Below are 22405 nucleotides of genomic sequence, written 5' to 3'. Positions count from 1 at the left end.
TACTTGTCTTTGATAGTCATTTCTGTATATTTAAGAGAGGAAAGTGGTTAATGGAATTGTAGAGCTTCCTTTTTGGAATATTTGAATGACTATTCTGTTCTAGACGTATATTATACTGATTTTATTTTTTTGATAAGTAGTGGCAGATTATAAATTATTAGCTACCAACTTGAATATATTTTAGGTTGGAAAAGTCTTCTATAACCTTCCTCAACATTTGTGTAAGCTAGTTGCTTTTTTACTAAAATGGCATTTTACATACGCTGTACAAGAAAACTAATCAAAGAACCAAGTACAGTGCCAGAGTTATTCTTTAGAAAGGAATCATGATTAATGCAGAAGTACACCACTTACACCCAGAAGAACAAGGAAGTAATTCTTAGCTTTTACTGAGCATACTTCTTTAATCCTCTTTGGGATATATTCCAAAGGGTCTCAAAAGCTACAGGTGAAGAGGCTGAAGACAAATGGTCTTTAGTGAGTATACATAAGTTTTAAATACTAACTTGAAGGTTTGTGACTTTGTCCTAACTGTATCACTGGTAATTTATTCCTCATCATAATTTTACAGACCACCAATACAAGCAATGGGCCAGACATGGAAGATGAACAGGTTTGCTGTGAAGCATTGGAAGTGATGACATTATGTTTTGCTCTAATTCCAACAGCCCTGGATGCACTTAGTAAAGAAAAGGACTGGCAGACATTTATCATTGACTTACTGTTGCACTGTCCCAGCAAGTAAGTGATTTTTTTTTATTGTTGTTTTGTGAGAAGTCTGACCTTATTCTTTTAGGCAGACATGAATTAATTTTGATCAAAATTTATCTCAGAAGTCAAATAAGGAAACCTTTTTCTTGTCTACATTAGCACTTTGATATTTAGGAAACATGTATTTAATATTTTTCACTTAACCTAAATATGTTTTCATCTCTGGAAAATGCCCCTGTTGATTTTTAAATTTCTTTTACAGTTTTTTAATTGTGGTAAAGTGTATAGTTATTTGTAACAAAAAATTAGACATTTTAATGACTTTTAAGTGAACAGTTAAGGGACATTGAAAACATTTACACTGTTGGGCAGTCATCACCACTATTTCCTAAATTTTTCATCATACCAAACACATTAAGTAGTAACTTACTCCCATTTCCAAACCTCTGTGCCACTGTTTACCTCTAATATATATCCTGTCTCTGTGAATTTGCCTATTGTCAGTACCTCATATAAGTGGAATTACACAATACTAGTCTTCTTGTGTTTCATTTAGCAAAATCTCAAGGTTCATACATGTAGCTTGTTGAAGGATTTCCTTCATTTTTAATGCTCTATAATATTTCACTTTATATATGTATTATATTTTTGCTTGCATTCATCTGTTGGTGGACACTTTGATTGTTTCTACTTCGGGCTATTGTGAGTAGTACTGCTATGACCATTGTTGTAAACACAGATACGTGTTTGAGTTCCCATTCTCAGTCTTTTTAGCATGTAATTTGGAGTGGATCTGTTAGGTCATGTAGAAATCCTGTGTTTAACTTCCTCAGGGTCCACCAAACTGAATTACACAGTGGCTTCACCATTTTATACACCCACAAGCAGTGTACAAAGATTTCAGTTTCTCCACATCCTCTTTCCTACCTGCTATTTTCTGACATTTTAATAATAGCCACCCTAATGGGTGTGTGGTGGATCTCACAGTAGTTTTGATTTTCATTTTTCTTTATGGTTAGTGATGTTAAGCATCTCTTCATGTGCTTATGGTATATCCTCTGTGGAGAAATCTCTAGTTAGACATTTAAGTAAGTCCATTTTTCTTTGAATTTTAGAATAGGTTTCTGCATTTCTGTGATAAAAAGAATTTTGAAAGAAATTACATTAAATCTATAGATTGCTCTGAGTGGTATTAACATGTTAACAATGTTAAGTTTCAGTATGTGATGCAGGTTTCTTTCTATATTTAGGTCTTCTTTCATTTCTTTTGACACTATTGTACCTTCTTGGTTTTATTTAAAAGTATTCTTTCTGCTGCTATTCTAGGTGGAATTGTTTTCTTAATTTTCTATTTGGGTTGTTCGTTGCTAGTACCTAGAAATACACATGATTTTTGTGTTTGATTTTGTATTTTACAGTTTTGCTGGATTAAGCTTCTGAATGGATTTGTTAGGGTGTTCTCAATATCAGAGCCTGTCATTTGTAAAAAGAGGTAGTTTTACTTCTACCTTTGCAATTTGGATGTGTGTCATTTGCCTTTGCTTACTTACTCTGTTATGTTGAATAGAGATAGCGACAGCAAGCATCCTTTTCTCGTTCGTGGTACGGAGAGAAAACTTTCACTCTTTCATCTAATGTGATGTTAGCTGTCAAGTTTTTCATTGATGTCTTTACTCTCCTAAGAAAGTTCCTTTTTATTCTTAGCTTATTAAGTATTTTTATCATGAAAAAGTTGAAATTTGGGTGTTTTTTCTGAATGATTTGAGATGGTCATGTGGTTTTCCCCTTTTTTATATGTATGTGTTGTATTAACATAACTGATTTATATAATGAACCACTCTTCCATTCTTGGAATAAATCTCACTTGGTCATGTTGTATATATTTCTGTATTTAGTTGTCAATATTTTACTGAGAATTTTTAATTTATTTTATTGTGGTAAAAATATGTGACATCATACTGTTTGAAAGTTTACAGTTAATGTTAAAGTTATTTACATGGTTCTGCAATAGAGCTCTAACTTTTTCATCTTTCAGAACTGAAACTCTGTTCCCACTACACACTAATTCTCCAACCTATCTTGCCACCACTACTCCCCCCTGCACCCTCCCTCTTGGGAAATGCCTTTCTACTTTATGTTTCTGTGATTTTGACTACTTTATTTATTTATTTTTTAACATCTTTATTGGAATATAACTGCTTTACAATGGTGTGTTAGTTTCTGCTTTATAACAAAGTGAATCAGTTATACATATTTTCCCATATCTCTTACCTCTTGTGTCTCCCTCCCTCTCACCCTCCCTATCCCACCCCTCTAGGTGGTCACAAACCACCTAGCTGATCTCCCTGTGCTATGTGGCTGCTTCCCACTAGCTATCTGTTTTACGTTTGGTAGTATATATATGTCCATGCCACTGTCTCACTGTCACAGCTTATCCTTCCCCCTCCCCATATTCTCAAGTCCATGCTCTAGTAGTTCGGTGTCTATTCCCATCTTGCCCCTAGATTCTTCCTGACCTTTTTTTCCCCCCCCCTTAGATTCCATATATATGTGTTAGCATACGGTATTTGTTTTCCTCTTTCTGACTTACTTCACTCTGTATGACAGACTCTATGTCCATCCACCTCACTACAAATAACTCAATTTTGTTTCTTTTTATGGCTGAGTAATATTCCATTGTATATATGTACCACATCTTCTTTATCCATTTACCTGTTGATGGACACTTAGGTTGCTTCCATGTCCTGGCTGTTGTAAATAGAGCTGCAATGAACATTGTGGTACATGACTCTTTTTGAATTATGGTTTTCTCAGGGTATATGCCCAGTAGTGGGATAGCTGGGTCATAGTTCTATTTGTAGTTCTATTTGTGGTTTTCTAAGGAACCTCCATACTGTTCTCCATAGTGGCTGTATCAATTTACATTCCCACCAGCAGTGCAAGAGTGTTCCCTTTCTCCATACACTCTCCAGCATTTATTGTTTTTAGATTTCTTGGTGATGGCCATTCTGACTGGTGTGAGATGATATCTCATTGTAGTTTTGATCTGCATTTCTCTAATGATTAATGATGCTGAGCATTCTTTCATGTGTTTATTGGCAATCTGTATATCTTCTTTAGAGAAATGTCTATTTAGGTCTTCTGCCCATTTTTGGATTGGTTTTTTTTTTGTTATTGAGCTGCATGAGCTGCTTGTAAATTTTGGAGATGAATCCGTTGTCGGTTGCTTCATTTGCAAATATTTTCTCCCATTCTGAGGGTTGTCCTTTGGTTTTGTTTATGGTTTCCTTTACTGTGCAAAAGTTTTAAGTTTAATTAACTCCCATTTGTTTTGTTTTTATTTCCATTACTCTAGGAGGTGGGTCACAAAGGATCTTGCTGTGATTTATGTCATAGAGTGTTCTGCTTATGTTTTCCTCTAAGAGTTTGATAGTGTCTGGCCTTACATTTAGGTCTTTAATCCATTTTGAGCTTATTTTTGTGTATGGTGTTAAGGAGTGTTCTAATTTCATACTTTTACATGTACCTGTACAGTTTTCCCAGCACCACTTATTGAAGAGGCTGTCTTTTCTCCACTGTATATTTTTGCCTCCTTTATCAAAGAGAAGGTGACCATATATGCGTGGGTTTATCTCTGGAATTTCTATCGTGTTCCATTGATCTATATTTCTGTTTTGTGCCAGTACCATACTGTCTTGATTACTGTAGCTTTGTAGTATAGTCTGAAGTCAGGGAGCCTGATTCCTCCAGCTCCTTTTTTCGTTCTCAAGATTGCTTTGGCTATTCGGGGTCTTTTGTGTTTCCATACAAATTGCGAAATTTTTTGTTCTAGTTGTGTGAAAAATGCCAGTGGTAGTTTGATAGGGATTGCATTGAATCTGTAGATTGCTTTGGGTAGTAGAGTCATTTTCACAATGTTGATTCTTCCAATCCAAGAACATGGTATATCTCTCCATCTATTTGTATCATCTTTAATTTCTTTCATCAGTGTCTTAAAATTTTCTGCATACAGGTCTTTTGTCTCCTTAGGTAGGTTTATTCCCAGATATTTTATTCTTTTTGTTGCAATGGTAAATGGGAGTGTTTTCTTGATTTCACTTTCAGATTTTTCATCATTAGTGTATAGGAATGCCAGAGATTTCTGTGCATTAATTTTGTATCCTGCTACTTTACCAAATTCATTGATTAGCTCTAGTAGTTTTCTGGTAGCATCTTTAGGATTCTCTATGTATAGTATCATGTCATCTGCAAACAGTGACAGCTTTACTTCTTCTTTTCTGATTTGGATTTCTTTTATTTCTTGACTACTTTAGATAGTCAAATCTACTTTATTTTTTTAATAGATCTTTATTGGAGTATAATTACTTCACAATACTGTGTTAGTTTCTGCTGCACAACAAAGTGAATCAGCTATATGCATACATACGTCCCCATATCCCCTCCCACTTGAGCCTCCCTCCCATCCTCCCTATCGCACCCCTCTTGGTCATCGCAGAGCACCAATCCGATCTCCGTGTGCTACGCTGCTGCTTCCCACCAGCCAACTGTTTTAGATTCAGTAGTGTATATATGACGATGCTACTCTCACTTCGTCCCAGCTTCCCTGTCCCACCCTGTGTCCTCAAGTCCACTCTCTATGTCTACCTCTTTATTCCTGCCCTGCAGCTAGGTTCATCAGTACCTTTTTTTTTTTTCTTCTAACATTCCATATATATGCATTAGCATACAGTATTTGTTTTTCTCTTTCTGACTTCATTCTGTGTGACAGATTCTAGGTCCATCCACCTCACTACAAATAACTCAATTTCATTTCTTTTTATGGCCGAGTAATATTCCATTGTATATATGTGCCACATCTTCTTTATCCATTCATCTGTCGATGGGTATTTAGGTTGCTACCATGTCCTGGCTATTGTAAATAGTGCTGCAGTGAACATTGTGGTACATGTCTCTCTTTTTTTTTTTTTAACATCTTTATTGGCATATAATTGCTTTACAATGGTGTGTTAGTTTCTGCTTTATAACAAAGTGAATCAGTTATACAAATGTTCCCATATCTCTTCCCTCTTGCGTCTCCCTCCCACCCACCCTCCCTATCCTAACCCTCCAGGCGGTCACAGAGCACTGAGCCGATATCCATGTGCCATGCGGCTGCTTCCCACTACCTATCTACCTTACGTTTGTTAGTGTGTATATGTCCATGACTCTCTCTCGCCCTGTCATAGCTCACCCTTCCCCCTCCCCATATCCTCAAGTCCGTTCTCCAGTAGGTCTGTGTCTTTATTCCTGTATTACCCCTAGGTTCTTCATGACATTTTTTTTCCTTAAATTCCATATATATGTGTTAGCATACGGTATTTGTCTTTTTCTTTCTGACTTACTTCACTCTGTATGACAGACTCTAGGTCTATCCACCTCATTACAAATAGCTCAATTTCGTCTTTTTATGGCTGAGTAATATTCCATTGTATATATGTGCCACATCTTCTTTATCCATTCATCCGATGATGGGCACTTAGGTTGTTTCCATCTCCGCGCTATTGTAAATAGAGCTGCAATGAACATTTTGGTACATGACTCTTTTTGAATTTTGGTTTTCTCAGGGTATATGCCCAGTAGTGGGATTGCTGGGTCATATGGTAGTTCTATTTGTAGTTTTTTTAGGAACCTCCATACTGTTCTCCATAGTGGCTGTACCAATTCACATTCCCACCAGCAGTGCAAGAGTGTTCCCTTTTCTCCACACCGTCTCCAGCATTTATTGTTTCTAGATTTTTTGATGATGGCCATTCTGACTGGTGTGAGATGATACCTCATTGTAGTTTTGGTTTGCATTTCTCTAATGATTAATGATGTTGAGCATTCTTTCATGTGTTTGTTGGCAGTCTGTATATCTTCTTTGGAGAAATGTCTATTTAGGTCTTCTGCCCATTTTTGGATTGGGTTGTTTGTTTTTCTGTTATTGAGCTGCATGAGCTGCTTGTAAATTTTGGAGATGAATCCTTTGTCAGTTGCTTCATTTGCAAATATTTTCTCCCATTCTGAGAGTTGTCTTTTGGTCTTGTTTATGGTTTCCTTTGCTGTGCAAAAGCTTTGAAGTTTCATTAGGTCCCATTTTTTAATTTTTATTTCCATTACTCTAGGAGGTGGGTCGAAAAAGATCTTGCTGTGGTTTATGGCAAAGAGTGTTTTTCCTATGTTTTCCACTAAGAATTTTATAGTCTCTGGTTTTAAATTTAAGTCTTTAATCCATTTGGAGTTTATTTTTGTGTATGGTGTTTGTTAGTGTTCTGATTTCATTCTTTTACACGTAGCTGTCAAGTTTTCCCAGCACCACTTCTTTTTTTTTTTAAATAGCATTATAGAAGCCCTGTGATTGTTTTTTTTAATTATTATTATTATTTAGTTTTGGCTTCATTGGGTCTTCGATGGGTCTTCATTGCTGCGCACAGGTTTTTCTCTGGTTGCGGCGAGTGGGGGCTACTCTTCGTTGCAGCGCACGGACTTCTCATTGTGGTGGCTTCTCTTACTGCAGAGCATGGGCTCTAGGTGCACTGACTTCAGTAGTTGTGGCTCACGGGCTCTAGAGCACAGGCTCAGTAATGTGGCACAGAGACTTAGTTGCTCCAAGGCATGTGGAATCTTCCTGGACCAGGGCTCGAACCCGTGTCACCTGCATTGGCAGGCAGATTCTTAAGCACTCCGCCACCAGGGAAGCCCCCCAAGCACCACTTACTGAAGAGGTTGTCTTTTCTCCATTGTATGTTCTTGCCTCCTTTGTCGTAAATTTGGTGCTCATATGTGTGTGGGTTTACCTCTGGGCTTTCTATCCTGCACCATTGATCTATATTTCTTTTTTTCTGCCAGTACCGTACTGTCTTGATTACTGTAGTTTTGTGGTATAGTTTGAAGTCAGGGAGCCTGATTCCTCCAACTCTTTTTCTCTTAAGATTACTTTTGCTGTTCAGGGCCTTTAGTGTTTACATACAAATGGTAAAATTTTTTGGTCTAATTCTGTGAAGAATGCCGTTGGTAGTTTGATAGGGATTGCATTGAATCTGTAGATAGCTTTTGATAGTATAGTCATTTTCACAATATTGATTCTTCCAATCCAAGAACATGGTATATTTCTGCATCTGTTTATGTCAACTTTGATTTCTTTCATCAGTGTTTTATAGTTTTCTGAGTAGACGCCTTTCACCTCCTTAGGCAGGTTTATTTCTAGGTGTTTTATTCTTTTTGTTGCAATGGTGAATGGGAGTGTTTCCTTAATTTCTCTTTCTGATTTTTTTGTTACTGGTGTATAGGAATGCCAGCGATTTCTGTGCATTAATTTTGTATCCTGCAACCTTACCAAATTCATTGATTAGTTGTAGTTTTCTGGTGGCATCTTTAGGATTTTCTATGTATAGTATCATGTCATCGACAAACAGTGGCAGTTCTGCTTCTTCTTTTCCAAGTTGTATTCCTTTTATTTCTTTTTCTTCTCTGATGGCTGTGTCTAGGACTTCCAAAAGTATGTTGAATAAGAGGGATGAGAGTGGACATCGTTGTCTTATTCCAGATCTTAGTGGAAATACTTTCAGTTTTTCATCATTGAGTATGATGCTTGATGTGGGTTTATCATATATGGCCTTTATTTTGTTGAGGTAGGTTCCTTCTGTACCCATTTTCTGGAGAGTTTTTATCATAAATGGGTGTTGAATTTTGTCAAAAGCTTTTTCTGCATCTATTAAGAGGATCATATGGTTTTTATTTCATAATTTGTTAATGTTTGTTAATTTGTTAATGTTTCACATTGATTGATTTGCGTATATTGAAGAATCCTTGCATCCCTGGGATAAATCCCACTTGATCATGGCGTATGATCCTTTTTTCTGCTGTTGGATTCTGTTTGCTAGTATTTTGTTGAGGATTTTTGCATCTATGTTCATCAGTGATATTGGTCTATAATTTTCTTTTTTTGTGTGATATCTTTTTCTGGTTTTGGTGTCGGTGGGTGGTGGCTTCATAAAATGAATTGGGGAGTGTTTCTCCCTCTTCGATTTTTTGGAGGAGTTTGAGAAGGATTGGTTTTAACTCTTCTCTAAATGTTTGATAGAATTCACCTGTGAAGCCGTCTGGTCCTGTACTTTTGTTTGTTGGAAGGTTTTTTTATTTCAGTTTCAATTTCATTACTTGTGATAGGTCTGTTTATATTTTCTAATTCTTCCTGGTTCAGTCTTAGAAAATTGTACCTTTCCAAGAATTTGTCCATTTCTTCTTGGCTGTCTGTTTTATTGTTATATAGTTTTTTGTAGTAGTCTCTTATAATCCTTTGTACTTCTGCAGGGTGAGTTTTGATTTCTCCTTTTTCATTTCTAATTTTATTGATTTGCATCCTCTGCCTTTTTTTCTTGATGAGTCTGGCTAAGGGTTTATCAAGTTTGTTTATGTTCTGGTACTAAAAGATCCAGCTTATAGTTTTACTGATCTTTGCTATTGTTTTCTTCATTTCTATTTTATTTATTTCTGCTCTGATCTTTATAATTTCTTTCCTTCTACTGACATTGGGTTTTCTTTGTTCTTCTTTCTCTAGTTCTTTTTTTTTTTTTTTTTTCGGTACGCGGGCTTCTCACTGTTGTAGCCTCTCCTGTTGTGGAGCGCAGGCTCAGCAGCCATGGCGCACAGGCCCAGCCACTCCACGGTATGTGGGATCTTCCCGGACTGGGACACGAACCCATGTCCCCTGTATCGGCAGGCGGACTCTCAACCATTGCGCCACCAGGGAAACCCCTTTGTCTAGTTCTTTTAAGTGTAGGGCTAGATGTTTATTTGAGATTTTTCTTGTTTCTTGTGGTGAGATAGAATTGCTATAAACTTCCCTTTTAGAACTGCTTTTGCTGTGTCCCATAGGTTTTGGGTCATTGTGTTTTCATTGTCATTTGTTTCTAAGTATTCTTTAATTTCTTTTTTGATTTCTTCAGTGATCTCTTGGTTATTTAGTAGTGCACTGTTTAGCCTTCATGTATTTGTATTTTTACAGTTTTTTCCCTGTAATTAATTTCCAGTCTCATAGCGTTGTGGTCAGAAAAGATGCTTGATACGATTTCAGTTTTCTTCTATTTTCTGAGGCTTGATTCGTGACCCAAGAGGTGATCTATCCTGTAGAATGTTCCATGTGCAATTGAGAAGAAAGTGTATTCTGCCACTTTTGGGTGGAATGTTCTTTAAATATCAGTTAAATCTGTCTGGTGTACTGTGTCAATTAAAGCTGGTGTTTCCCTATTTATTTTCTATTTGGACAATCTGTCCATTGGTGAAAGTGGGGTGTTAAAGTCCCCTATTATTATTTTGTTACTGTTGATTTCTCCTTTAATTGTTGTTAGCAGTTGCCTTATGTATTGAGGTGCTCCTGTACTGGGTGCATAAACATTTATAATTGTTAATACCTTCTTCTTGGATTGATTCTTTGATCATTACGTAGTGTTCCTCCTTATCTCTTGTAACAGTCTCTATTTTAAAGTCTGTTTTATCTGACAGTAGTATTGCTATTCCAGCTTTCTTTTTATTTCCATTTGCATCAAATATCTTTTTCCGTCACTTCACTTTCAGTCTGCATGTGTCCCTAGGTCTGAAGTGAGTCTTTTTTAGACAGCATATATATGGGTCTTGTTTTTGTATCCATTCATCCAGTGTCCGTCTTTTGGTTGGGGCATTTAATCCATTTACATTCAAGGTCATTATCGATATGTATGTTCCTATTACCTTTTTCTTATTTGTTTTGGGTTTGTTTTTGTGAGTCTTTTTCTTGTGTTTCCCATCTAGGGAAGTTTCTTTAGCATTTGTTGTAAAGTTGGTTCGGTGGTGCTGAATTCTCTTAGCTTTTGATTGTCTGAAAAGCTTTTGACTTCGCCATTGAACCTGAATGAGATCCTTGCGGGGTAGAGTAATCTTGGTTGTAGGTTCTTCTCTTTAATCACTTTAAGTATATATCATGCCACTCCCTTCTGGCTTGTAGAGTTTCTGCTGAGAAATCAGCTGTTAACCTTATGGGAGTTCCCTTGTATGTTATTTGTCATTTTTCCCTTGCTGCTTTCAGTAATTTTTCTTTGTCTTTAATTTTTGCCAGTTTGATTACTGTGTGTCTCGGCGTGTTTCTCCTTGGGTTTATCCTGTATGGGACTCTCTGCGCTTCCTGGACTTGGGTGACTATTTCCTTTCCCATGTTAGGAAGTTTTCAACTATAATCTCTTCACATATTTTCTCAGACCCTTTCTTTTTCTCTTCTTCTTTTGGGACCCCTGTAATTCGAATGTTGGTGTGTCTAGTGTTGACCCAGAGGTCTCTGAGATGGTCTTCAGTTCTTTTCATTCTTTCTTTTTTATTCTGCTCCTTAGCAGTTATTTCCACCATTTTGTCTTCCAGCTCACTTAGTCATTCTTCTGCCTCATTTATTCTGTTATTGATTCATTCTAGTGTATTTTTCATTTCAGTTACTGTGTTGTTCATCTCTGTGTCTTTGTTCTTTAGTTCTAGATCTTTGTTAAACATTTCTTGTATTTTCTCAATCCATGCCTCCATTCTATTTCCAAGATTCTGGATCATCTTTACTGTCATTACTCTGAATTCTTTTTCAGGTAGAGTGTCTGTTTCCTCTTCATTTATATGGTCTTGTAGGTTTTTACCTTCATCTGCGACAAATTTTTTTGCCATCTCTCTTTTTTTTTCCTTGAGTGGGATTGTGTTCCTGTCTTTCTGGTTGTTTGGCCTGAGGCTTTTCCACACTGGAGTTTGTAGGCTTTTCGGTAGAATTGGGTCTTGGTGCTGAGACGAGGAACTCCATGAGACCTCACTCTGGTGAATATTCCCTGGGGTCTGAGGTTCTCTGTTAGTCCAGTCGTTCAGACTCGGAGCTCACACCACAGGAGCTTTGCCCTGACACCTGGCTCATGAACCAAGATCCCTCAAGCTGAGTGCGGTGGGCCAAAAAAAGAACAACAAAGTAAAAAATAAAATTACACTAGGACACTAACAGATATGTTAGAAAGAATATAAAAGTAAAAATACAGATGAATCAACAACCAGAACATACATCATTACAACAATAGTAAAAAAAAGAGGAGGAGGGAAAAGAAAAAGGGGAAGGAGGCCTTGGCTCTGGAGGTCGGGGCCTAAGCAAGGGTGAGGTTTGGGCAGTGGGCGGGACCAATGCTTAGGATCCACAAGGCTGGAAAAGGCCCTGCAGGGTATGGCTTAAGCTCAAGGGACAGAATGGGCCCAGGCGTGCTCCCCACCCCTGGTCTCAGAGGGCAGGGGACTTCACCTGCAAGCCTAGTAGGCTTCCTGGGCTTCAGTGGGTGGGGCAGTCACCCTCCTCTCCTGCTCCTCCCAGAGGGCCTCTCCAGACTGCCTCTCTTGTTCTCCCCTCAGCCTCCTTCCTACGCCCCCAAGGACCCACATGACCTGGAGGGGACCTCAGAGGGCAGGGAATTGTCCTGGGAGCTCAGCAGGCTCCCCTGGCCCCAGTGGGCAGGGCAGTCGCTCCCCCCCCCCACTCCTCCAGAATGGCTCGTCCCACCTGCCTCTCCTGATCTTCCCAGCCTCCCTCCTGTGCCCCCAGGACCCACAGTGCCTGGATGGGGCTTTGGAGGGGGGGATACTCCCTGATCTCCTGATCTCCCCAGCCTCAGGGGTACTGTCTGGCCTCCACTTCTCCTCCCCCCTCAGTCCCCTTAATGGTTCACTTTCAGGTTCCTCCCATTTCCTTGGGTGTTAGGTTCCCCAACCAGTGGCTGGCAGGCACCCTCGTTTTGGGGAGATGCTAGCTCTGCATCTTCCCACACCGCCATCTTGACTCCGCCTCCAAATCTACTTTAGATACATATGATTGGAATCATACAGTATTAGTCCTTATATGACTGGACTGTTTTCCTTAGCATAATGTCCTCCAGGTTCTTCCATGTTATAGCATGTGACAGGATTTCCCTCTTTTGTAAGTTTGCATCACATTATATAACATGTATATCACATGTTCTTTGCCCACTCATCTGTTAATAGACATTTGGGTTACTTTTATAGTGAATAACTCTCTAATGAATTTGGATATGCAGATATCTCTTTGAGAGCCTGCCTTGAATTCTTTTGGATATATACCTAGAAGTGGGGTTGGTGGATTGTAGGATAATTCTAGTTTTAAGTTTTTGGGAACCCTCTATACTGTTTTCCATGGTAACTGCACCATTTAACATTCCCAGTAATGCACATAGGTCCAAATTTCTCTACATCCCTGATGATACCTGTTATTTTGATACTGGTCATCCTGTTGTGTGTAAAATGATACCTTATGGTTTTGATTTGAATTTCTCTTATGATGAGTGATGTTAAGATCATTTTCATGTGCTTGCTGGTCTTTTTGAGTATATTTGCATCTGTACTTTTAAGGTTATCAGTCTTGCAGTAGATTTGTCTGGCTTTGCTAACAGGATAATTTTGGCCTTATGGAATAAATTAGGAAGTAGTCTCTCCCATAAAATTTTTACAAAAAATGAAGTTTGTTTCAGTTCTTCATTTTTTTTGCGGTATGTGCGCCTCTCACTGTTGTGGCCTCTCCCGTTGGGGAGTACAGGCTCGGCGGCCGTGGCTCACGGGCCCAGCCGTTCTGCGGCATGTGGGATCTTCCCGGACCAGGGGACGAACCCATGTTCCCTGCATCGGCAGGCGGACTTTCAACCACTGCACCACCAAGGAAGCCCTCATTTCTTCGTTGTTTGCTAAAATTCACCAGTGAATCCTTTCTGCTCCTAGGCTTTTCTTTGTTGCGGGATGTTTTGTTTTTTGTTTTTTGTGGTACGCGGGCCTCTCACTGTTGTGACCTGTCCCACTGCAGAGCGCAGGCTCCGGATGCGCAGGCTCAGCGGCCATGGCTCACGGGCCCAGCTGCTCTGCGGTATGTGGGACCCTCCCAGACCGGGGCACGAACCCATGTCCCCTGCATCGGCAGGCAGAGTCCCAACCACTACGCCACCATGGAAGCCCTGTTCGGGAATGTTTTTGATGATTGATTCAATTTCCTTATTACAGATCTATTGGTTGATTTTTTTTTTAAATTAAATTTTAAAAGATTTTTCTGCTTACCCTGAATTTAATTTGCTATATTTTTCTATTTTAAAGTGTATGCCTACATTTGTCATTCTAGATCTTCTTTTCCTATATGTGCATCAGGTGCTACTAATTGTTCAGCATTGCTTTTACTGTACCCTATAAATTTGATATGGTATTTTCAGTTTCATTTTGTTTGAAGTAATTTTTTGAGACTTCTTCTTTGATCCATGTATTATTTAGAATTATGTGGTTTAATCTCTAATCTGTTTTGGGTTTTCCAGCCATCACTTTCTTGTTCAGTTTTAGTTTAAATCTGTTGTGATCTGAGGGCTTACTTTGTATGTTTTCTATTCTTTCAAATTTGTTAAAGTATGTTTTTTGTCCCAGAAATTAGTTTATCTTATTGAGTGTTAGTGTCAGCCTGAGAAAAATATACATTACTGGCAGAGGAGTTTCATTTATTTCTCCTTGAATTATTATCAGTTTTATTTCTCCTTGAATTATTATCAGTTTTTACCTCTGTAGTTTGAACCTGTTGTTAGGTGCATAAATATTAAAGATTGTTATATATCATTATTTAATGCTCCTTTTTCATTCCTGTTAACTTTCCTTGCTCTGTAGTCTACTCTGTGAAATTATAATTCTGTCTTTATTACAGCTACTCCAGCTTTCTTTTTATTGGTGTTAGCATAGAATATATTCTCCAGCATCTGACTGTGTCTTTGAAATGGGTTTTTTTAATAGCAATATATAGTTGGGTATTATTTCTTTTACACTCTCTTACAATCTGTATCCTTTATTTAGTGTATTTAGACCTTGACTTTTAATATTATTATGTCTTTGGATTAATATGTACCATATTTGTTGCTGTTTTCTGTGCTTTTTCCATATTTTTGATTCTTTCTCCTTAACTTTTTCTTTCTGTCTTTTGTTTTTTTTAAGTATGTATAATCATGTAATTAGTTATTAGCTTTCTTATTTAGAGCTTAACTATACTAGTGAATTTTTTTCCCCCAAATTTACAAATGGCTTGCAAGTGTAAAAATTATCACTGTGGAAAATGTCTAATACTAAGCTTCTTGAGAAAGTAGATACAGAATTGTAAATATTGCATATTGACCTATTTTTATTTTTCCCCAGCTTTATTTAGGTATACTTGACAAACAAAAGGTATATATATTTAAGATGTGAAATGTGATTTCTTTTTTGGGTATATTTCTATATTGTGAAATGATTATCACAGTCAAGCTAAATAATATATTGCTCACCTCACATAGGTATGATTTGTTGTTTGGCATGGTGAGAAAATTTAAGTTCAACTCTCTTAATTTCAGATATTGTGATACATTATTATTAAGGATAATTACCAAACTGTGCATTAATTTCTTTAAAACTTATTCACCCTTCATAATTGAAACTTTCTGCAGTTTGACCAACTTATTCGCATTTCCCCCTTCCCGGTCACTGGTCAGTCTTAAACATCTGTGCTTATAAGAATGGGACTTTTTAAGATTTCAGATGTGGGTGAGATTATACAGTATTTGTCTATCTAGTTCTGGCTTATTTCACTTAGCATGGTGACCTCCATTCATGGTGTCACAAATGGCAGGATTTCCTTTTTATATGGCTCAGTAATACTGTGCTGTAGACATTTATCATATTTTCTTTATCCTGCCATCCGTCAACAGACAGATTGCTTTCATGTCTTGAAATAATACTGTAATAATCATGGGAATGTTAAGATCTTTTCAAGACACTGATTTCATTCCACTGGATATATATTCAGAAGTGGGATTGCAGGATCATATGGTAGTTCTATTTTTAGTTTTTTAAGGAACCTTCATAATGTTTTCGATAATAGATGCACAAATTTAATTTACAACCAACAGTGTTCAAGGGCTCTTTTATCCACATCCTTGGCAAAACTTGTTATCTATTGACTTTTTGAAAATAGCCATCCTGACATTTGTGAGGTGTTTTTTGATTTCTATTTCCGTGATTATTATTCATAATGTTTATTTTTTCAAATACCTATTAGCCTTTGTGTGTCTTTGGAAAAATGTCTGTTCAGGTCCTGTGCCCGTTTATTTCGGGTGTTTGGTTTTTGGGTATTAAATTGTATGAGTTCCTTATATTTCGGGTCTAAATCTCTTAATCAGATATGTGGTTTCCAAATATATTCTTTTTTCTTGGCCTCACTGTGCATCATGTGGTATCTTAGTTACTCCGACCAGGGATTGAACTGAAGCCCCCTTCAGTGGAAGCGTGGAGTCGTAACCACAGAACTACCAGGGCAGTCCCTATTCTCTTTTTCATAGGTTGCCTTTTCACTGTTGTTTCCTTTGCCATGAAACTTTTTTGTTTGCTGCAGTCCCATTTATCTGTTTTTGCTTTTGTTGCCTCTCATTTTGGTGTCAAATCCAAAAAAATCAGTTGCCCAAAACAATGTCAAAAACCTTTTTTTCTGTTTTCTTCTAGTAATTTTATGATTTCAAGTTCTAGGTTTAAGACTAATTCATTTTGAATTACTCTTTTAGATGGTGTAAGATAAAGATTCTTTTCATTCTTATACATGTGGATTTATAGTTCCCTCTATACTGCTTATGGAAATACTGTTCTTTCCCCATTGTGTATTCATGGCACTCTCACCAAGGATCACCTGACCATAAGTGTATGATTTTATTTCTGGGCTGTGTAGTCTGTTCTGTTGATCTGTATGTCTGTCTTCATGTAAATACTCTACTCTTTTAGTTACTACAGTTTTATAATATAATTTGAAACCAAGAAGTATGACGCTTTCACCTTCTTCGTTTTACTCAGGATTGCTTTGGCTATTTCGGGTCTTCTGTGGCTCCATATGAATTTAGGATTGTTTTTATATTTTTGTTAGAATGCCATTGTTATTTTGATAGGGACTGCATTGAAGTAGGTTACTTAGGATGGTGTGGACATTTTAATTATAATATTAATTCTCCTAATCCATGAACACAGAATGTCTTTCTTTAATTTCCTTCATCACTGTTTTATAATTTTCAGTGTGCAAGGCTTTTCACCTCTTTGGATAAGTTTATTCTAAGTACTTTATTCTTTATGTTCCTGAAGTTAATGGGATTGTTCTCTTAATATCTTTTTCCTGAGAAATGCAGCTGTTTTTTGTATATTGATTTGGGGTGTGGGGGTGCATGCCGTGCAGCTTGAGAGATCTTAGATCCCAGACCAAGGTCAAACGCATGCCCCCTGCAGTGGGAGTCCTTGTTTATTGATTTTTGTATCCTGCATCTTTATACGTTTTTTCATGGAGTCTTTGGAGTTTTTTTACATTTATGATTATGCCATCTGAAAACAGCCAGTAGTACTTCTTCCTTTCAATTTGGATGCATTTTGTTTCTTGTGTAATTGCTCTGGAGAGAATTTATATTGCTGTGTTTGGTAGAAGCAGTGAGAGTGGGTTAGAGGGAAAGCTTTTAGGTTTTCACCATTAGTTATGATGTTAACTGAGGGCTTGTCATATGGCTTTAATTGTGTTGAGGTGAATTTCTTCCCTTTTTTTTTTCCTCACAGTTTTAATCATGAATAGTTGTTGAACTTTGTGAAATGCTTTTTCTGTATCCACTGTGTTGATCGTTGTCATTTTCTTTTATTTCATTAGTGTGATGTAGCACATTGACTGATTTGCCTGTGTTGAATCATGCTTGCATCCCAGGGATAACTCCAACATGGTCATGGTGTATAATCCTTTTAATGTGCTGTTTGTTTTGTTTTTTGTTTGTTTTTATTGTTTGTTTAAATTGTATTTATTTATTTTAGTTGCGCCAGTTCTTAGTTGCAGCAGGCGGGCTTCTTAGTTGTGGCATCCATGTGGGATCTAGTTTCCTGACCAGGGATCAAACCCATTTCCCCTAAATTGGGAGACAAATTCATAATCACTGTGCCACCAGAAGTCCCTGTGTGCTGTTAAATTCAGTTTGATAGTGTATTATTGAGGATTTTTCACCTTTGTTCATCAGGGATATTGACCTGTGCTTTTTCTTGTATTTTTATCTGGCTTTGGTATCAGGGTGGTGCTACTCTCATAAAATGAGTTTAGAAGTGTTCCCACTTACTCTGTTTTTTGTAAAAGTTTTAAAAAGATAGCTATTAACCTATTTGGTAGAAATAACTAATAAAGTCATCTGTTTTGGCTGTGTATTTGTTTTTCTATTCCTGACTCATTCTCCTTAATTCTTATTGGTTACTTTCTATTTCTTAAATTTGAACAATACCAATTTAGTTTCAGTAACATACAAATACTGTTCTGTGCTTTTCAGTCCTTCCCCTTTTTATTTTTATTGTTACAGGTTATATCTCTAAACACTAAATTAAAATTAAATCATTAAAATAGGTTTAAGATTGTTGCCTTTTAAATCATAAGGGAGCTGCATACCAAAAGTACCGTGAGTCTAGCTTTCACATTTTCCCGTAGAGAGCTTTACCAGTGCTTTCTACTTCTTCATGTTGGGTTTTTTTGTTTTTGTTTTTGTACTTGAGCCTCTCACTGTTGTGGCCTCTCCCGTTGTGGAGTGCAGGCTCAGCAGCCATGGCTCACGGGCCCAGCCGCTCCGCGGCATGTGGGATCTTCCTGGATCGGGGCACGAACCTGTGTCCCCTGCATCGGCAGGCGGACTCTCGACCACTGCGCCATCAGGGAAGCCCTCCTGGGTTTTTTTTGTATTTTTGTATATATTTTTTTTAAAGTGACAGGTATACTTTATTAGAAGGTATTAGGTATTACTTTATAAAGATGATACAGCTTGATATCCCCAGTTTGTATCTTTTATTTTTCATTTTTTGGGGGGACGCGGGCCTCTCACTTTTGTGGCCTCTCCCGTTGCGGAGTACAGGCTCTGGATGCACAGGCTTAGCAGGCATGGCTCACGGGCCTAGCCGCTCCACGGCATGTGGGATCCTCCCTAACCGGGGCACGAACCCGTGTCCCCTGCGTCGGCAGGTGGACTCTCAACCACTGCGCCACCAGGGAAGCCCCCTCATGTTGTTTTAAATTACCAGCTAATGTCCTTTTTATTTCAGCTTGTAGGCTGCTCCTTTAGCAGTACTTGTAGGGCAAGTCTAATAACAAATTCCCTTAACTTTTTCTTATCTGGAAATTTCTTCATTCTTGAAGTATTATTTGCCCTACATAGAACTTCTTGGTTGATGGTTTTTTCCTTTGGCACTTTATATCTGTCATTCTCCTGCTTTCCTGATTGATTATAAATCTTATTGAAGTGCACTTCTCTGTGACAAATTGCTTCATCCTTTACGTTTTCACAGTTTTGTCTTTGGCTTTTAACAGTTTGACTGTAATATGTCTGCATGGCTCTCTTGAAGGTTTTCCAGTTTAGAGTTTATTGCCCATGTCCTATCAGATTTGGGACATGTTCGGCCATTATTTCTTCAAATATTCTTTCTGTCTCTGTTTCCTTCTGGAACTTTTCATGTTACTATATTGGTTCACTTAATGGTGTATCACACATCCCTTAGTTTTTTCACTTTTCTTTGTTTTGTTTCTGCTCCTCATACTAGATTATTTCATTTGTTCAATACTGTATTGTTTGCCTGCTCAAATCTGCTGTTGAACACCTCTGTAGAGTTTTTTATTTCAGTTAGTTATTTTTTATACTCAGAATTTTCACTTGTCTTGCTATAATTTCTTTTCTAAAAATATTTTCAGTGTATTCATACATGATTTTTCTGTTGTGCTTTAGTTCTTGCATTGTATTTTAAGAGTGTTTTAAAATATTCATCTACAATTCTGGCTTCCTAAGGGACAGTGTCTGTCAATTAATTTTTTGTTTTTAATTGGCCATACTTTCCTGTTTCTTTATATGCTTTGTGATTTTTGTTATTGTTGTTGGAAACTATATATTTGAATATTATAATGTGGTAACACTGGAAATCAGATTCATCCCCTCCTTCATTATTGGAGGATTAGATTGGGTTCTGCCAGTGTTGTGACTGAATACAGAACAAATCTGTTTTGCAGATTGGATCTGTGTTAGCACATTTCTGTAACATTTTGCTCAAATCTTTATAATTCTGCTTTAGCATTCACTTCTGATTGTACTGAGACTATATATTAGCCTGAAGGTGAAAGCTTAGTGTGAAATTATGTAACTTTTAGTATGTATTCTATCCTGTATGTGATTTTTTTTGTATTCTTCAGTGTTTTTTACTGGTTTTCAGTATCCTAATTTCCTCCTCCTAAAAATCTCTGTCTAGTTTTTGCTCCTTTGCCTTATTTTTATTTTATGTTTCAATTATAATCTTTGCTCCTAATGGCTCTTTGGGTTTTTCTTTCATGTTAGGACATTTTTGACTAGCACCTGCCATTTTCTGACATGAGTGAGTTCTGAGGAAACAGAAATAAATGTTGTTCTTTTAGGACCCTTGGATAGAGTGTGCAAATAAGGTTTGTTTTGCTCCATCTGGAAAAGGGGATCAGGGTCTTATATTGGGAACATGGCTGCCATCTTTAAGATCTCCAGCATGCAGGGTAGGTGGTGGGGCAACACCAGAAACTTTCTTATCACTTTCAAGTTGTTATTTTCTTGACTGAGTGCTTATGTGAAGTAAACCTTTGTTTTCCAGAATTCTGTCAGCTTTTGCTTGTTTTTTGATGTTTCCGTAGAGATAGGTACTTGGAGTTGGCTGTGTTGCAGTTTTGTGTCTATTATTTTTTTCTTTCTTTTTTTAAATACCTTTAATTTTATTGGAGTATAGTTGATTTACAGTGTTGTCTTAGTGTACGTCAAAGTGATTCAGTTATACATACACATACTAATTCTTTTAAAATTCTTTTCTCATATTGGTCATTCTAGCATAATTTCTTGAGTACTGTTTTCTAATTTCAGAATTCATTTTCATTTAAGAAGTTTGTTTTAGCCTATTTTGTAAAATCTGATTAAAGTATTTAAGTAGCCCTAACTTGGCTTCCCAGTTCTTAGATTTTTGTTTTGTTAGTGGTGGTGGTGATGTGGAGGTTTTTTGTTTGTTTTGTTTTGTTTTTAAGCAACTCAGTCAATTCCAAGTAAAATTTGGTATGATTTGATTTTGTGTAGGACAATCAGGAAATATTTCACTGACTAGGCTACCTTTAATTAAATGCTGAAAGTCTAAATGAATCATTGTGTAGGTATATAGAAGGGTCAGTATATGTAAAAGTTCTGTGCACAAGTCTTCTTAACCTCTTAGACAATATGAAGAAGGTCATTGTTACTGGAGCTGAGTAAAGGGAATTTCTAGAGATGACGTAAGAGAGATAACAAATAGTATGTCTAGTTATGTAGGATTTTATAAGTCCTTGTAAGGCTTCTGATTTTATTCTTTAAGTCAGTGATTCATAACTGGAGGTGAGATTGGGAAAGTTGTTACTGGCCTCTAGTAGTTGAGGTGAATGCCACTAAATATCTACAGTTCACAGAGCTGCTTCCTTATACCCTGACTTAAGTGAAATAGGAAGTCATTGTAGGGTTTAGAATACGGGTGTTATATGTTTGACTTAACCTTTCAGGAGGGTGCTTTTATCATTAAATAAGTATCAGGAATTTGGGCAGTAACTCATTTTTAAAGTGAGGTTGAGCAATGCACTCTCAAACACCTTTGAAAATTTGTTATAAGTATTCAGTCATCCTTGCAGAAAATTGTGAAGAAAGCCACCATATGTGTGGAACTTTTTAGATAATATTTTGGAGGTTTTTAATGCCCATCTTTGTTTTTTATAAGTCAGAAGGACTCTTAAAGCCTCAGAAATACTGTGGGCTTATTATGTTTAGGCAAATCTAAGTGAACTGAGGTCAAACCAGTAATATGTGATATACTTTAATAGAGCCATTTATTATTTCTTCTCTTTTTCCTCCTTCATCACTTATTAATACTTATGTGAAACAGTGTTGGTGAATAAAACCTCATACAATTTTCTAAGGTAATGAAGGGAGAGGAACAGGAGAACTGGATTTTTGACATTTGGGTAACTAATTTGGACTATAAATGCAAAGCATACAAGTACATTTACATACCACAGTATTTATGCTCTTTAATTTTGTTTTTCCTAATATGAAATTGTTGACACAAAAGTTACTAATGACTTTCCAAAAAAAAATCCAAAGGAAAGTGGTTTTTTAAGGATTATGGTTGGTGTTGGCAGAATTTTTGAATTTTTGCTCTTAAATTTTTAAGTAGAATTAGTAGGCAAGTAACATTGTTTGGAAAAATATTTGAAAGTGAGTTATAAATTGATCATCTTGGGTTTGTTTTAGTTATGCTTTGTCTTGTTCCACAAGGTTAAAAAAAAAAACATGCACAGGAAAATGAATGTGGACCGTAAGATAATGAAACTAAAAGAATGAAAATTTGAAAAATTAAAGGTAGAAAAGTTAAAGTGAGGCCAAGAGGGAGCTTAATACATAGAACTTAAAATCCTTCAGATTTGCACCACAAATTTATTTCAGAGCTTTATCCCCTAGCAAGAAGACAGAAATACAGTATTTATCCATCAAAATGCTCACTCAGTCACCGTTTAACATCAGACATGTGTTAGGCTCTGTTCCGGTGTCAGTGACTCTCATTAACAAAG

General features: G+C 37.0%; 1 protein-coding gene across 2 annotated transcripts in view; it reads left to right on the top strand.

Moving 5' to 3' along the window:
* LOC115849627 (ubiquitin carboxyl-terminal hydrolase 9X-like) overlaps positions 1-22405 on the top strand; it is a 145920-nt gene that overhangs the window by 89664 nt on the left and 33851 nt on the right. For both annotated transcript variants that reach the window (XM_060293114.2, XM_030851098.3), the window contains exon 26: positions 572-741. In XM_060293114.2, the coding sequence (XP_060149097.1) occupies positions 572-741 (170 nt within the window). The remainder of the gene's footprint in view (positions 1-571; positions 742-22405) is intronic.

Source organism: Globicephala melas, chromosome Y (genome assembly GCF_963455315.2).
Source record: "Globicephala melas chromosome Y, mGloMel1.2, whole genome shotgun sequence".
Taxonomy (NCBI): Eukaryota; Metazoa; Chordata; class Mammalia; order Artiodactyla; family Delphinidae; genus Globicephala; species Globicephala melas.
This window is presented reverse-complemented; position numbering and strand designations above follow the sequence as displayed.